At 49.1% G+C, this 16340-nt stretch overlaps 1 protein-coding gene across 2 annotated transcripts in view; it reads right to left on the reverse strand.

Annotated features, from left to right (window-relative positions):
- LOC144803331 (uncharacterized) overlaps positions 1-16340 on the reverse strand; it is a 293440-nt gene that overhangs the window by 241593 nt on the left and 35507 nt on the right. For both annotated transcript variants that reach the window (XM_078671859.1, XM_078671860.1), the window contains exon 2: positions 5403-5529. In XM_078671859.1, coding sequence (XP_078527985.1) covers positions 5403-5529 — 127 coding nt within the window. The remainder of the gene's footprint in view (positions 1-5402; positions 5530-16340) is intronic.

Raw genomic sequence — 16340 nt, forward strand, 5'->3', positions numbered from 1 at the left:
ACGGCTCTTCGAGTGGAGGGGAAACGGCACTGGCTGCATGCACACCACTGTAAGAAGGTCTCCTCGACCCTGGCCACGACAGAAAACGTCAGCACCCAAGAAGAGCTCCTGAACAAAGACCGGCCATCACTGAACTGTTATCCTGATACCGAGGCACTCGAACTTGCAAAATTCTCTGATCCCACTGTGCCATCCAGGGAAGGGTATTTCCTGCGTCGAAAGGAGGGAGCTTCGGCTAAGTAGACCACGGACTAAGTTGAATCTCAGAACGATAGCCTAAACACAACCAAGGGTTACCCGGAGAGAAGCTAAACGAAGTCTGCGGTTCTGCCCACTACCGAGCACCTCGAAGATGATGGAAGCGCCAGATAAGAAGATGATGGAAGCAACCGGAAATACCCACTACAGGAACCCAAAGACTGACAGTATGCACAAATAAAAGACAATTGCCCTTTTCATTGTCTTCCTCTTTTGCCTCCTCCTCATGACTTCCTTCTGGATCGTGGAAGAGAGCGCACCCGCTCATCAGATATTGCTGACCACTGCACAGCCAACCACTATGAAAGAGCATCACCTGATCTCCCTTTCGCCTCAGCTCCGAGAAAGGCGTAAGGAGTTCTGGAACAATTCCTTCGTGCAACTGTTGCACCAACACAACCTTGCCGCCAACGCCACAAACTGCTGGATCTGCGGGTTGCTCCCGCATGCCACCGGACACTCCATCCCTTTCATCCCTTCCCCTTTCTCAGTTCACGGCTCCTGCCTTGCCTGGTTGATCCTCTTGCAAGAGAGCTACAAGGACAACGCCACTTCTGGTCAAACAGTGTCACACTTCTACCATGGGTTCTGGCTGAACAAAACCGGGAGGACATCTGCTCCCTTTTGTCCTTTGACCTCTCATTCCTCCTTCCATATGGACATCCCTGCCAAGGAACGAGTTGAAATGCAGGTGTTCCATAATCCAGCCAGACCCACCTTCTCCTACCTACGGAAACGACCTGCTGCCACTCTGACTGTGGCTCTGTCTGTTATCAATGTCACGGTCCTCGTGTGCCTCGAAGGCCTGGGAACACAGCTGGTGGGTCACAGTTCCTGCCACATCACCAGAACATTGGACTCAATTGATCCCCCCTCCTTTGTTGCTTCTCCGAATATGTACTTTGTTTGTGGCACCAAAGCTTACACTTGGCTTCCAAAAGGTTGGGGGGGTACTTGCTACATCGCCTTCATTCTCCCTCCAACGTACGTGGCCCCAGCAAACCATCACCGGCAGAAGCGCGCAAGAGACATTGAACAAGCCGACTCCACCGGAGCACAGTTCCTGGATGCAGTGAAGGGACTTGTTCCTCTGTGGGGCCCAATGGCAAACAGCCGCGCCATCCGACACCTGACCCAGGCAGTAGAAACGACCATGAACATCACGGCTGGCATCCTCACTAACAATACGGCCGAGCTTCAGGCAGTCCGCCTGGTGGCTCTTCAGAACCGCCTTGTTCTAGATGTGGTTCTAGCTGACCGTGGAGGAGCATGCCGCATCATCGGATCCAGCTGTTGCACCTACGTGCCAGATAACTCGCCCTCAGTCTACAAAGCAATCGAGCACCTCCACAGACTTTCCTCAGAGGTTCACCAGGAGCAAGAAGGATGGTCGCTTGGGAGCTGGTTTTGGGGTACTTTGAAGGACTGGGGATGGAGGTTGTTTACATTTATATTGATACCGGTCGTGGTACTGTGTGGGTGTTGCCTAGGTATTCAATGCTTGCCACCTTTGTGTTCACTCATTACTAACTGCATGTGCCCTAAGACTCCGAATTTCGAAGCTGAACGTATGAAAGCTTTGTATGATATCGAAATACGTAATATAATGGGGATAGACATAAATTGACAAGCTGGCTAGATATGTTGAAAAGGGAGGACTGTTAAAATCTGGATTGTGGCGTAAACATTATCTTGTCCTTTTCAGATCCATACGTGTGCGTAAGCAGCAACCATTTTGATTGCCATGGCCTCTCTGCCCACTCCCGATAGCCAGCGTCTCTCTCTCCCCCTCACTCCCCGGCCTCGCAAGCATCCCCGACAGCCCCCGGTCTCTCCTGCTTGGGTCATAAACGCACCTCCAGCGCGACCCTGTCTCCGAGCCACATCCCGTGCTGAACCCCCTCACTCTTTCATCTCATTCATAGAACAGCCCCTTTTGATAACCTCTTCCTCCCTGCCCGATTGTCCGGCGTGACCCCAGGCCATCACCTAGCTCAACAGATGCAGTTTATTGCCCCCTACAGTAGGACCTCGCCCCACATCAAAGGAGCGGGGATTAATCAATGCCTTCACACCCCTAGATCCGACCGATCGCCCAAATTCCTGTTCCCAGCGGAATGTCCAGCTGCGCGATAGCCATCATGCTGAGATTTGGGTGGGGACCTCTACTGTAGATATGTGTGAGAACGGGCCTGAACCGGGGATTCCAAAGATTCCTTTTTGAACTTCAAAGCAATACCACGGATGTCATAAATGTAATAAAGCCATAAACCTGTGTATAAGAGGCCAGGCCTCAGAGATGCGGTTAGAGCACCTCGAAACGATACCTCGTTGTCCGATCTGATGTGTTCTGCTCCGTCGGAAATAAACTCCTGTTTCCTGCCTTCCAGTCTCCAGCGCCTGCCTCTTTATTTGGTAACCGTGAGTTGGGTGAGAGGCGGCTAACGCCGGGCAAACCTTGAAAAGGGGTAATCGACCTGATCTGCCTGACCCCTTTTTCTACAGGAGTTGCTGGGAACTGAATAGGGTTGTGCCTTCCCTCCACAATGCTGGCTCCACCTCCTGTGGTGTGTCTGATGTCCCTGGCCTTCACTGTGAAAGGAAAGAAGGAGACTTGTCAACAAAGTGACCCAGTACTGACCAGAACTGGTTTGGACTAGGCAGAGGCCTCTCTGCCTTCAGAGAACAAAGAGAAAAGTAGTAAAAATATGGGGACCCAAACCTCAAGACTTTAGATCACTTCTGGAAAAACAAGACAAACATTTGCCAAGGAGAAGAACCAAGGAAGCTGCAGGAGTTTGGACTGCCCCTCTGCCAGTGTACTGTTTACTGGGCTGGCCTGCAGTGGTTTCTGTATTGCCAAGAAAAGGAGAAGGAACTTTTAAAGAACTTCATCATCTTGCAGAATATTTCTCCAAGGGCTTGAACTTGTGCTTGCCTCCTGCAGACGTCTCAGGGCTACAAGACTTTACCACCAGCTCCCCCCTGAATTTCCTTGTTGGGAATTCTATCTGCAGAAGCCTGCGTGTCGCTGGGATCTGGAAGTGCGACGCAACGAGAAGAAGTGTGTCGCCGCCGCAGCTGTTGTCGCACCGCCGGAGAAGCGTGCCACCGCCGCATCTCCCGAGAAGCGTGTCTTCGTCGCAGCTGTCTGCCGTCGTATCACCGAAGCCTGTTGCCACCGTGAGGGTCACCGTCACATCACCGGAGAAGCCTGTCTCAGGGCCTGTCGCGGCTCCAAAGTACAGAGTTCGCCGCACGCCATCAGGGTGTGCACGCATCGTCTTCACGTCGTCGCATCAAGGGGAACATCTTATCGCAATCGCACCGGATTGTCGTATGGCATCGAAGCGCCATCTTGTCGCATCGCAACCGGAACGCATCACGAGAATCTACGCATCACCTCCTCTCCGGTAAGGAGCAAGACGCATCCCCTACTCTGCGCAAGCATTGAGGAATGACGCATCGTCTCCCCCGGAGCAAGGAACCGACGCATCTCCATTCCTGGCAGAGGAGGTTGAAATTCACTACGGCATAGATTGGGGACAATTTTTGCAGTATGCGAGCATATCCTGCAGGACCCGTGAGATTTGGGCGCATTCCCGGATGAGCCCAGTGAGTCCCAAAGTCCTGCAGCTGATCTTAGATCCTGGCTTCTCCAAAGGTATTATCTCCCAGCTAAATGCTGCCCTCAAGAGCGATAGACAGAAGAATGTTGCACCCAGTCATGCTGCATGGAATAGGGAGTTGTAGACCCCCCTCACAGACGGAGAATAGAACAGGGCACTGGCACAAGTCTGTGACATAACCAGCAATGCCCGATTCAAACTGGTATATTTTTAGTGCATACCTAGAGCTTACCTGTCACCACGGTGCCTAGAGAGGATCTATCCGATGCGTTTGGCGAACTGCACTCGGTGCGGGTCACTCCCGGCAGATTTTGGACAAGTTGCATGGGATTGCATGGAGATACAGGAGGTCTGAGGTGAGGTACTACAGGGAATGTATGATGTTACTACGCATACATTTACAACGCGGTACTTTACAATGCGTTTGTTACAACGCAAGTCATTACAACGACTTGCGCTGGAGGGTGCTGGACTTAGGAATAGTATGATTTACTATTCCAACTCCAGTCTACATATAGGAGCGAAGGTGTTGGAATAGTATATCATACTATTAATTAGGTTAGAGCGCCATCCAGCGCAAGTCATTGTAACAACTTGCGTTGTAATGCCCGCGATGTAAAGGCATTGCGATGCAATGCCCGCATTGTGAAGGATGTTTCCCACTACAGGAGGTGCATAGAGTGACAATGGTAACTGTAGAACTGATGGCTCGACACTGCTTGTTGGGACTGATACCTCTACCCAAGAAGGGTAAATAAATGCAGAACAGATTCGACCAGTTGGGACTAGTGCTGGTGAGACGGCGCATAGCTGTTCAATGGGATAGCCAGACACCTCCGACTGTGTCTAAATGGCTCGCAAACTTCCTGGAATGAGCAGCAGCAGAAGACTGTAGGTTTCGGAAGGTCCACATTGATAACAACGCAGAGCGTGACCTTGAGATCTGCGGAAACATATTGGACAGGTTGGGTAATCTGGGCACGGACCGGGGTGACTATTCAGACCAGGACGCACCAACGCCAGACGATGCTTATTCCTCTGAGTTATCCGTAACTGTGACAGAGCTTGATGAACAGGCACCCTCCTCCCAAGCTCTCCATCTCTCTCTCCACCAACAGGTGGTTACAGATGGTTTCCCTCTGCTCAGTAATCTTTCTAAGGCACTGGAGTGAGTGTGTCAGTCTGATGTTGGCCAGAGTCTCTTGTTCCCTGGCCTCCACCTGGGATCTCACCCCCAGACCAACATTTTTTATTGACTTACACGCTAAAGCGCGAGATGATGCATGATAACACCTTCCTCACTGTTTTTGATGTTGTGTGTATTGCATTGAAAATTGAATGAAGAGATTTTCACACAAAAAAAAATTACCCAGATCAATACACCTGGAAGAAGGAAAGAGATAGAACAAAGACAGAACATCCAAACAACATCTGCTCTCACAATCCTACAATACATACATGCAGCATCCTTAAGTCAGCAATGATCCCTGATACAGATCAATGGTGCAACCTTACCCAGAGAGATCAGCGCGCGGTGAATGTCGTTCATCAGGTTCCCACACAGCTCCCTCTGCCATTCTTGCAAACGGTCCCAGTCCTCGTCTGAGAAGCAGCCGGAAGCGTCGCGGAAGGGAATCTGTGCCTGCAACAAAGACCACATTATGTTGCTTTATTGGCTTCTACACTCTAGAAAACGGCAGCCCTGAATTCATCTTAAATACACTGAACTTCATGTTAATTTTCCACCACATTCTGTCCTCTTCTGATTTAATTAAAGCAGTGATGGATGCACTTGATTCAGTTTCTGAAAGTAAAAGAGGTGCAATGAGTAAACTGACACAGACGGGCTGAAGACCCCTTTAAACAAGAAGAAATAGATTAAATAATAAATGTTAAGACTCAGTGCCTGATTACAAGTGGTTTGTTAAAGGACAACCCCTTCACAAGCTCCTATTTGCACAGGGATGGCAACTATAAGCAATAAGATGTTTATTGCATGTTGCAATTAAAGGGGGAAATAAAGCTTTGCTCTGTTAAAGTTTGCAGATGAACTCTGCAGGAAAGTAATAGGGAAACTGTCCTGCTATGTATCTGTGTTTTTTATTGGTTGTGTGTAAGTTTTTATGTATGTGGTACTTGTACAGCACCAAAAGGAAGCCAAGAGCTGTACAGGGTCAAAGGCAAGCATAAAGCCAACGAGTGGGCTGTAGCTTATTTGAGGCCTGTTACTGTATTGTGATGTAGTGTTCTCTAAAACGTTTTGTCTTCAACTCTTTCCTGAATTGGGGCAGCCTTTGGCCGGTCCTAATGGATACATGAATGTTGTCCAACATCCTTGATGCAGAGATGGCAAAGGCCTGCTTCCTTGGCTTTGCAGTTTTTACACTACTTATTTATTTTATTTATTTATTCAAAGTTTTATATAGCGCGAACAAGATCCTTACAGATATCAGAGCGCTTCACAGAGACAGGGGTAGGGGCAGCAGGAATGAACAGGGATAATGGGAGCAGTATAATAGTCACTAACATAGTAGGATAATAATAACGTACAGAAAACATATCAATATACAATCAGGTAAACAAGTAATATAAGACGGCACAAGTCATCAATCCCACTACAGAAGTGTTCAGGTAGACCTTGGATGTGTGGATGGCTTATACCAATTTCTTAGGATAGAGAAAACACTGAGTGTGGGCATCGGGAGGGTGATACAGTGTACCAAAGTGTATCATATATTGGTCGGTAGTAAGAGAGTAGCGTAGTAGTGTCACCATCAAGTAGAAGTATAGTGCCAAAGGACAAGGTGAACAGTGATACAAAGCGATGCAGAGTCTCTGATCCAGTACCTATAAAGTTCAGGAGATCTTGGCCAGAAGGATGGTTTTCATCTCTTTCTTGAAGAGTACAGTGGAGGAGATGAGCCTGGTTTCAGGAGGGAGCGCATTCCAGATCCTGGGTGCCATTCCTGAGAAGGAGCGCTTGTATGTTTTCTCTTTCCGCAATCTACGAGGTTTCAGGAGTAGATTTGTTGTACTTCTATTGGATCTCGAACCTCCTGATATAGACAACTTTTGAGCGAGGTAGTTGGGTGCATTGTGGTGCACGGCCGCGTGTGTCATAACGGCAATTTTTAGCTGTATTCTGGCTTCAAAAGGCAGCCATTTTAGAGACTTTAAGTCTGGGGATATATGCGAGTGTTTTCTTGAGCCAGTAATGAGTCTCGCGGCAGCGTTCAGGGAGGCTCTTAGGGGTGCTGTTGTGGATAGCGGGAGTCCGCTGAGGGCCACAATTCCGTAGTCTATTCGAGGGATGACTAAAGCTTGTACAGCAGTTTGGAAGTCTTCGGCAGGGAGGAAGGGTTTAATTTTCCTCAGTGTGTTGATTTGGAAGTTAGCTCCTTTTGTGGCTTTGCTAACGTGCTGCTGCATGTTGAGCTTGGCATCGAGTGTGATGCCTAGGGATTTCGCCGAATCCACGATGGTAGGTTGGACATTGAGTGCTGTTAGGTTATTGAGCCAGGTTTGGGTGGTGGAAATTTTCGCCGGGGGTGAGATGAGTAGGAACTCAGTTTTCAGAGCATTTAGTTTGAGGTGATTATCGGCCAGCCAAGATTGAGTGTTAATAAGTGTGGAATTCAGATGTTTGATATCTTCCGGGGATTGTAGCTTCAGGTAAAGTTGTGTTTCGTCGGCGTACATATGGAATTAGACATTGGAAGCTTGGAGCAAGGTGGCGAGCGGTTCCATGACGAGGTTGAACAGTGTGGGGGAGAGGGAGGATCCTTGTGGAACACCTAGATCTGCAGGCACAGGTGTAGATAGCACATTGTCGATCTTGAACTTCTGAGACCGGTTATGAAGGAAGGACGAAAACCATTTGAGAACAGTTCCCGATAGACCCATTCTAGTGCTTAGCAGCTCCAGCAAGTTCTCATGTTTGACCGTGTCAAATGCTGAAGAGAGGTCTAGAAGGATGAGGAGGCAAGACTCATTGCGATCAAGGATTTGGAGGGCGTCATCAATTATATGTGTCATAGCTGTTTCCGTGCTATGTTTCGCTCGGAAGCCTGATTGATGAGGGTTGAGGAGGTCAAATTGGTCAATGTGTTTAGTTAGTTGGAGTTGGACACATTTCTCCAGCAGTTTGGCCAGGGTGGGGATATTGGTGATGGGACGGTAATTGTTTAGGTCAGACGGATCAGCTGTAGGTTTCTTGAGTATAGGCGTGACTTGCCCCACCTTGAGGGAGTCTGGAATGAGACCTTGTTGAAGGGAGCTGTTGATGATTTTGGTCCAGAGAGGGAGGAGCAAGGGGATGAAGTCTTTTACAGCATTAGCAGGTAGGGGGTCTGTGAGGTGATTAGAGGGCTTCAAGGTGCAGAGCAGTTTGTGTATTGCTTCTTCCGAGTAGGTATCGAAGTACAGCCAAGATGCCTTGTTTTTAGGTTGAGTGTTAGACATCCTGGTGTGGTTGGGGAATCGGCTTACATCTATGATGAGGTCATTTCTTATGTTGTCAGTCTTTAGCTTAAAGAAAGCAGAGAAGGCTTCACGGTGTGGGGTGTCGCTTGTTGTGCTGTTTGATTGTAAGGGTTGTGTCTTTGTTTGAGTCTTGATTAGTTCGAACAGCTTTCTTGGCCTGTTTTTTGCTTGGTCCAACTGGCCGCTAAAGAAGTCCGACTTTGTGCGCTTTATTTTCCTGAAGTAGGCATTTCTATTGTTCTTAAGCCTTTTGAGGCGCAGTGATGAGGGGTCAGATCTCCAGGTGCGCTCTGCCATTCGCATAGTACGCCTGTCGTCATTGAGTCTATCGTCATATCAGGGATTAGAAATTTTGGTGGAGACTCTCTTCAGTTGCAATGGGGCGACTTCATTGACTATTGTATTCATAGAGACAAGGTAGTGGTCGGTCAGTGAATGAACATCCGAGGCACCTGAAGGGGGAAGGAGAAGATTGCCGATGTGGGGAGGCAGAGTAGAGGTGTTAAGATTCTTCATGTCCCTTTTCCAGGTTTTGGATTTGGTTGGTTGAGCCGGGTTAGGTTTAACTTTAACTTAGACTCCAGTCTGATGGTGTGCAGGCTGCGTGTGTGCCAAGAAACGCCAGAGAGGGTGAGCTTGTCTGCAAAACAAGCAGGGGTGTTATTCATGATGGCTTTGTAAAGGATGCATCCGGTTTGGAGATGTTGTGGACCGGCAAGTGGAGCCAATGTAATTCCATCAGATGAGCCTGATGAGGTATTTGTAGAGCGTGCTCTCAAGAGTGAGGGTATCATAGCCTTATACAGGTGCCTGACACTAATCTGTCTATAGTGGGGGTTACTTGAAGAGACAAGTCTTCAGCCTATTATGGAACTCAAGAAGCGAGAAAGAGGCTCAGTCATTCCGGGCTATAGTAGCAATGTGCGAGAAGTCCCGGCATCTGGATTTGTTTCTGTATATGTGTGCGATAACTAAGTAGGAGTCTAGCAGAGTGGAGGGTTCTATGCTGCTGGCAGAAGGGTATGCTACTTTTCAAGTACGCGGCCCATAATTAAGTAGTGCATTGAACGTATGGGTAAGGAGTCATATGTGTGTGGGGAGCCAGTAGAGCTCCATGAAGTGTGGTGTGTGTGGGTCCTTTGTGGGAGTTTGAGTATCGCTGCTGAGTTCTGGATGGATTGGAGCCTTCTGGTTAATTGTTTGGAGATTCCGGCAGTGAGGAGGTTTTTGCAGTGCAGATTGCTAGTGACGAGGATGTGGGTGACAGTCTTGCGGGTGTGGTATGTGAGCCACTTGAAGATCTTCATTAACTTTTTCAGGGTGTGAAAGCAAACTGCTGTGACACAATTGACTTGGCTCTTTATGTCTAATTTGTTGTCTATGATGAACCAGAGATTCCTGGCAAAGGTGCTGGGTGAGAATGTAGGTCTAGTTCAGCTGGCCACAAGTTTGAATTCCAAGGTGAGGTGCTGCGGCTCAAGATTGCTACATGTGTATTGTCGGTGTTGAGCTTCAGATAGTTGGTCTTCATCCATTCGCCATGCAGATGGTAAACTTGTTTCTTCTCTTGGGGTTCCTGTCTGAGAGGAGATTATCAGTAGCATGTCGCCGGCGTAGGAGAGGATGTTGATGTGTGCTCGGATGATGCTGTCCAGTTGGATCATGTATGTGTGGAAAAGCTTGGGCTGAGAGCACAGCCTTGCACTACTCCACAGATTAGCTTGCAGGTTATGTTATGTTATGTTAATTTAGTCTTTTACAGCGCGCGGCTACTCCATAGAGTGTCCCACCGCTTTTATTGACAGCTCGTAGCAGATAAAACACAACACAGTAAAATAAAAAACGAACCCCGCAAAAAGAAAGAAGAGCACACTAAAGGCAAAAAGCCAAGTTTTAAGGCCCTTCCTAAAAGTCAGCAAATTAGAGGTGCTGCGTAATGCCAAAGGCAGAGCATTCCAAAGCTGTGGTGCCATCAGCCTAAAAGAGCGACCTCCAATGCGGGCCTTTTTTATTCGAGGGACCACAGCAAGGAACAATGATTCAGATCTCAGAGATCGGGCCGGATGGTAAAAGGCGAGCCTCCTTTGGAGATATTTTGCTCCCGAGGCGTGGAGAGCCTTGTGGGCCAAGGTCAAGGCCTTAAAAACTATCCGCTTCCGGATAGGCAGCCAGTGGCGCGACTGCAAAAGGCCGGAGACTCTGGCTCGCCTATGAAGGCCAAAGATGGCCCGCGCGGCCGAGTTCTGGACCACCTGCAGCCGTTGCAGGACATACTCCGGTAGGCCAAGGTATAGGACGTTGGAATAGTCCAGTCTTGAACCAATTAAGGCCTGCACCGTAGTCTTCCTATGATCTTCTGAGAGCAAAGGAAGAAACTTACGGAGCATCCTAAGGAGGCCAAAGCATGTTCCCGTGAGACCAAGGATCTGAGATCTTAACGTCAGACCATTATCGATCTTGATCCCCAAATTCTTTGCTAGCTGGGACGAGCACGCTGGAGGAAACATATTAGCAGGCCACCATTCCTGCCAGTCTGGGTCGGATGGACAGCCGAAGAAGAGTACCTCAGACTTGTCTGAGTTGCATTTGAGGCTGTTAAGCTGGAACCATTTAAAAACAGCCCCAAGGCACTCACGGATACTCTCTCCATCAAAATCTTCTCCTTTCCCGCACGTAAAGAGGAGCTGGGTATCGTCGGCATAGGATACGATCTGGGCCCCAAAAGACTCCACCAGTGCCGCCAGAGGGGTCATAAAGATGTTGAAAAGAGTCGGGCTCAACACAGAGCCCTGCGGGACTCCGACTCCCAAAGGTGGCATCACGGCAGAGCTAGGAGAGGCCCAGACCGTTTGTCGACGGTCAGCCAAGAATGATCTAAACCAGCTGAGCACCGTCCCCCTCAGACCGATCTCATGGAGTCTGGCGAGGAGACGCTTGTTATTGTTATTGTTAGTTTAGATTTATAACGCGCCCAATCACCTACAGGTCTCTAAGCGCATTGGAAATAGATGTTATTACAATAACTTAGCTTCACTCCTCCAAGAGACACAGCTACAGGACTATATTGCGATCAGGGCTCTTCTGAACAGCAGTGTTTTCAGTGATTTCCTGAACCGTAGGAGATTCACCTCCCTGCGTAGCCCCTCAGGCAGCTTGTTCCATAACTGAGGGGCCAAAACAGAGAAGGCTCTCCCTCCCTTAGTCACTAATTTGTAGCGGGGGCAGACCAGTAGCTGAGCATCCGATGATCTAAGTGTTCTCTTCGGGCTATATACTTCCAGACGAGCTTTGATATAGGCCGGCGCATGGCCATAGATCGCCTTATGCGCTATACAGAGGCTCTTAAACTCAACCCTCTCTTTAACAGGGAGCCAATGAAGGTTTTGAAGTAGAGGGGAGGCCTTTGTTCGTCTGGGTAATCCGAAGATCATTCATTACGACCTGGAGTCTGTTTGTCAATGTTTTTGGGAGGCCAAGATACAGGGCATTCCCATAGTCGATCCGTGAAATGACGGTTGCTGCTACAATTGAGCGCATCATAGAATGAGAGAGGAGGGGGGCTAGCTTTCTCAGTTGTCTAATGATGTTCGTGCAGATTCCAACAACGGTGGAAATTTGGCTGCACATTGACAGATCACAGTCTAGTTTAATCCCCAAACTCTTTACGTTGGCACTAGGTTTTGGGGCTAATCCAAGCTCAGCAGGCCAATACAGATCACTCCATGGTGAGGTGGTAGATGGGATTACGAGTACCTCGGTCTTATCCGGGTTGATCTTTAGTAGGTTTTCCGTCATCCACCCCACGGTATACCTCAAGATGTTTGAGCTTGGATTTGTGCTGTCCCTGTGTTATCGATACTCAGCATAAGCTGAGTATCGTCAGCATAATTGAAGACTCTACAGCCCATCTCGGCCAAGGACGCAATCAGAGGCTGCAGATAGAGATTGAACAGAAGTGGGGACAGTGCGGAACCCTGTGGTACCCCGCACTCTAAGAGCCCCACCTCAGATATCAACTCCCCCAATTGTATCCTCTGTGTCCTTCCCGAAAGGAAAGATTGCAACCACTTAAAGGCCAAGCCTTTGATCCCAAAGGCCTCCAGTCTTCCCAGGAGCAGGTCATGGCTGACGGTATCGAACGCCGCTGACAGATCTAATAAAATCAGGGCGCTTGGTTTTTTGCTGTCAGCCATGCCTCTCAATTCGTCTAGCACCGAGAGCATCACTAACTCGGTGCTATGGTGTGCTCGAAACCCCGCCTGTCGCTCATGCAGTAAGCTATGGGATTCGAGGTACAGGGACAGGGACTTCAGCACGTGTTGCTCTAGGACCTTTGCAAGAAAGGGCAACTGGGAGATCGGCCTGTAGTTCTTCAGGACAGCCGGATCTGCGCCTGATTTCTTCAGCAGGGGTCTGACACGCGCCTCCTTGAGATCACTTGGTAGATGTCCTGTTTCTAGAGACCTATGAAGGAGAGAAATAATTCGAGCTTCCAATAGCGGCCGTGCCACACGGAAGACACTCGGGGGACATGGGTCCGCTGGGGAGCCAGATTTGGTTTTACCCATTAGCTGCTCTAGGCTCAGCTCATCCATCTCAGGGAACTGTACTATAGAACAGTGAGCAGGATTATGAACCTCAGAGTGTATAGTATCACTATTCACCATACTATTCTTAATTTCCAGGATAATGGTCTTTACTTTATCTAAGAAGTACCCCTGGAAGGTGTCGCAGTTTATCGGAGACTCAGAATTCTCCTGTTTTTTGCTTAACTCCGATAGGATTTGAAAAGTCTCCCTCTGGGTATTCCTAGCCTTCTGTAGGCGAGACTCATAATACTCCGCCTTAGCTTGAGAGATACATTTTTTATACAGGTGGAGTGAGTCTTTATATTGGTTCTTTGCTGAATCCTGCGTAGTTTTCCTCCAGATTCTCTCCCGGGCTCGGAGTTTTCTTTTTTGTTCCCTTAACAACGGAGTGAACCATGGAGCCTCTTTACCAGGTCCTTTGATTAACTGAGTTTTTTCCGGCGCTATCTGGTCAATGGCTTTATTCAAGTTCTGGATTAGATCCGCATATTCAACATCCAGACTTCCATCTGTATTCGTCAGACAAGCCATTTCCGGGAGCACCGAGGTCAAGGTTTTTAAATCAACCTCGATCCATTTGCGGGTTCTTCTGGTACCTCGGGGTAGGTGCTTTAAATAATCTTTAACATTTACCTTGCAGGTCACCAGTTAATGGTCAGTCCAGACACAGGGAACCACATCCCTAAGAAAAACATTTGGGTCAGTGGTCCATACTAGGTCAAGCGTATGACCCTTGATGTGGGGACGGTGCCAAAGGCCGCCGACAGATCAAGCATTACAAGCATAGCTTTGCCTTCCGAATCCAGTGCCTCTTTAATGGCTTCAGACACCTCCAAAAGCGCCGTCTCGGTGCTTAGATTGGGGCGGAAGCCAGATTGAGTGGAGTGAAGCAAGTCGTGGGATTCCAAAAAATTGGAAAGCACGATATGCACATGCTTCTCCAAGATCTTAACCAGCGCAGGGAGGAGAGAGATGGGCCTGTAGTTGGCCAAAGCCTCGGGGTCTAGGCCAGGCTTCTTGAGAAGGGGAATGACCATCGCCTGCTTCCAAGCCAGCGGGACCACCCCCCGACTCAAGGAGAGATTCAAAAGTGGGTTCGCCAACGGATTTACAACTACCGCCATTTTCGCCAGGAATTTGGCCGGAAATGGGTCAAGAGGCGACCCAGATTTAAGGTTGGCCATAAGTGCCAATGACGAAGAAGCTGAAATTGGCGGAAAGTCTGCCAAGACTGAACCCAGAGGGGCGGTGGAACTGACCCGCCCTCGAAGCTGGGAGGTACTTCCACCATCCTCAAGGGAAAAGAGTCCTGGATCAGTTTTATCTTGGTAGTAAAAAAGTTGGCAAGGGCAGAAACCCACGACTCGGAAGGAACGGCCTGGGTCGAATTAGATCGTGGGGCCGTAAATTCCCTAACAATGGTAAAAATCTCCTTACAAAAATTAGAGGCAGCCTCTATCCTCCTAGCGAAGTAGCCTTTTTTTTCAAGGAGGATATCCCGATGGTAAGCTTTAACCGCTGTTCTGTAGACAAGCCTGGCCGCGGAATCATACTGTGAACACCAAGCCCTTTCGGCCACCTTGCACTGCCGTCGAGAAGCCGACAGTGCTTCAGTAAACCAAGGGGCAGAAACCCGTTTAGATGTTAATCGGGGGGCCATCACAGGGGCTAGATCATTCAGCCTGTCCGTCAGCCACGCCTGCAGAGACTCTAAATCCCTATCCAGGTCTCCCGTAAAAGGGCAGGGATGGTCAAGAGATGCCTGTGCCAGCATTTCTGGAGTCACCCGGTGATACGCCCTAGGTGCTAGTCCCTGCTGCCTAAGAGCAGTGCTCGATGGTTTCTTTGTGCCCAACACATAGAATTTGGCCAGCCTATGATCAGACCAGAGCACCGGCAGAAGTGCCATCACCTCTATGGGGGACGTGGAAAAGACCTGATCCAAGGTATGGCCCTTTTCATGTGTTGGTCCAGAGAGGTAGGGGACAAGGCCTAGGGGGGACGTGATGTCAATCAATTTGATCGTGTCAGGGTCCAATCCCTCATCCATATGGAAATTGAAATCTCCGGCCAATACACAGTGCTCAGCTCTCAGAACCAGCGCCGAAATTGCCGACTGGAGCTCATCGAAAAAGGATCCGGCCGGTCAAGGGGGCCTGTAAACTAAAAACCCTTTAAGAGCTTGATGAGGCGCCAATGCTATAGAAAAAGCAAGGGATTCAGATCCTGTGATGGCATCCATGGGAATAATGGAGCATGCGGCGAATTTATTGTAAATGTAAATTGATACTTGTATAGCGCACTACTCACCCGCAAGGGTCTCAAGGCGCTTGTACGAATACCGCTGTGGAACCCATCCTGACTTTCCCTGTGAGGCGTCCACTCCTGGGCACCCCCAGGGTGGAGGCCAGGCATCCTTAGCGTTGTGGGGGCCGTTGTGGAGATTAAGCAAGCTATTGCCCAGAGTTGCAGAGTGGGACTCTATGATTGGAATAGGCACCGAGGCGAGAATTATCAGGTCCGTGGAATTTTGAGCCCAAGACCCGCCGAGGAGGGGAATTGAACCCTGGTCCCAGGCTAGACCTCTGCATCAGGGTCTGCCGCTCTAACCATTGAGCCACACCCCCTCCCCTCCCCTCCGATCTATCTTGCCTGAAGATATTGTATTCTGGGGGAATTGCTGTGGCGATGTCGGGATTAGACGAATCTCCTAACCATGTCTCTGTCAACATCAGACATAACGGCTTTTCAGTGGCAAGGAGATCGAAGATCTCCTGAGCATGTCTGCGCACTGATCTGGTGTTTAAAAGCAGGCAAAGATGCTTCACACTGTCCACCTCCCTATTCGATATAGTGGCCGGGGCATTGCCTGGTAGCCAACCACAACCAGGACATCGTCTCTTACCCCTATATCGACCGGGAAAAACTTTGTAACAAGCGCAGGATACCTTTTGCAGAGACCGAAGCTCCAGAGACGAATAACGTACCATATTGGCGGCAAGAGTTACGAGGAATATTGTGTGAGGCAGACTGCTTGTGTTTTCTCAGTTTAAAAGGAGCTGATCTAGTGCAGGACGGGTCCTTGGATGCTGATGTCATGCAGGTGCTTCATGAGAATAGGGTGTGAGGTGGTGTTGAGAGCTGCAGAGAGATCCAGGAAGATGAGAGTTGCAGATTCCCCTCTGGCTACGATCATGCGGATGTCGTCTGTGGCGGCGATGAGTGCCGCTTCTATCTTGTGGTTGGGCCTAAAACTAGATTGAGTGATGTCAAAGAGTTGATGGTTGTTGTGGTGGTCGGAGAGGAATAGATTGATTCGCTTCTGTAAGACCTTGGCTGGCTATGGTAGGAGGGAGATGGGCCTATAGTTGGAGAGTGTGGC

This window comes from Lissotriton helveticus, chromosome 1_2 (genome assembly GCF_964261635.1).
Source record: "Lissotriton helveticus chromosome 1_2, aLisHel1.1, whole genome shotgun sequence".
Classification (NCBI taxonomy): domain Eukaryota; kingdom Metazoa; phylum Chordata; class Amphibia; order Caudata; family Salamandridae; genus Lissotriton; species Lissotriton helveticus.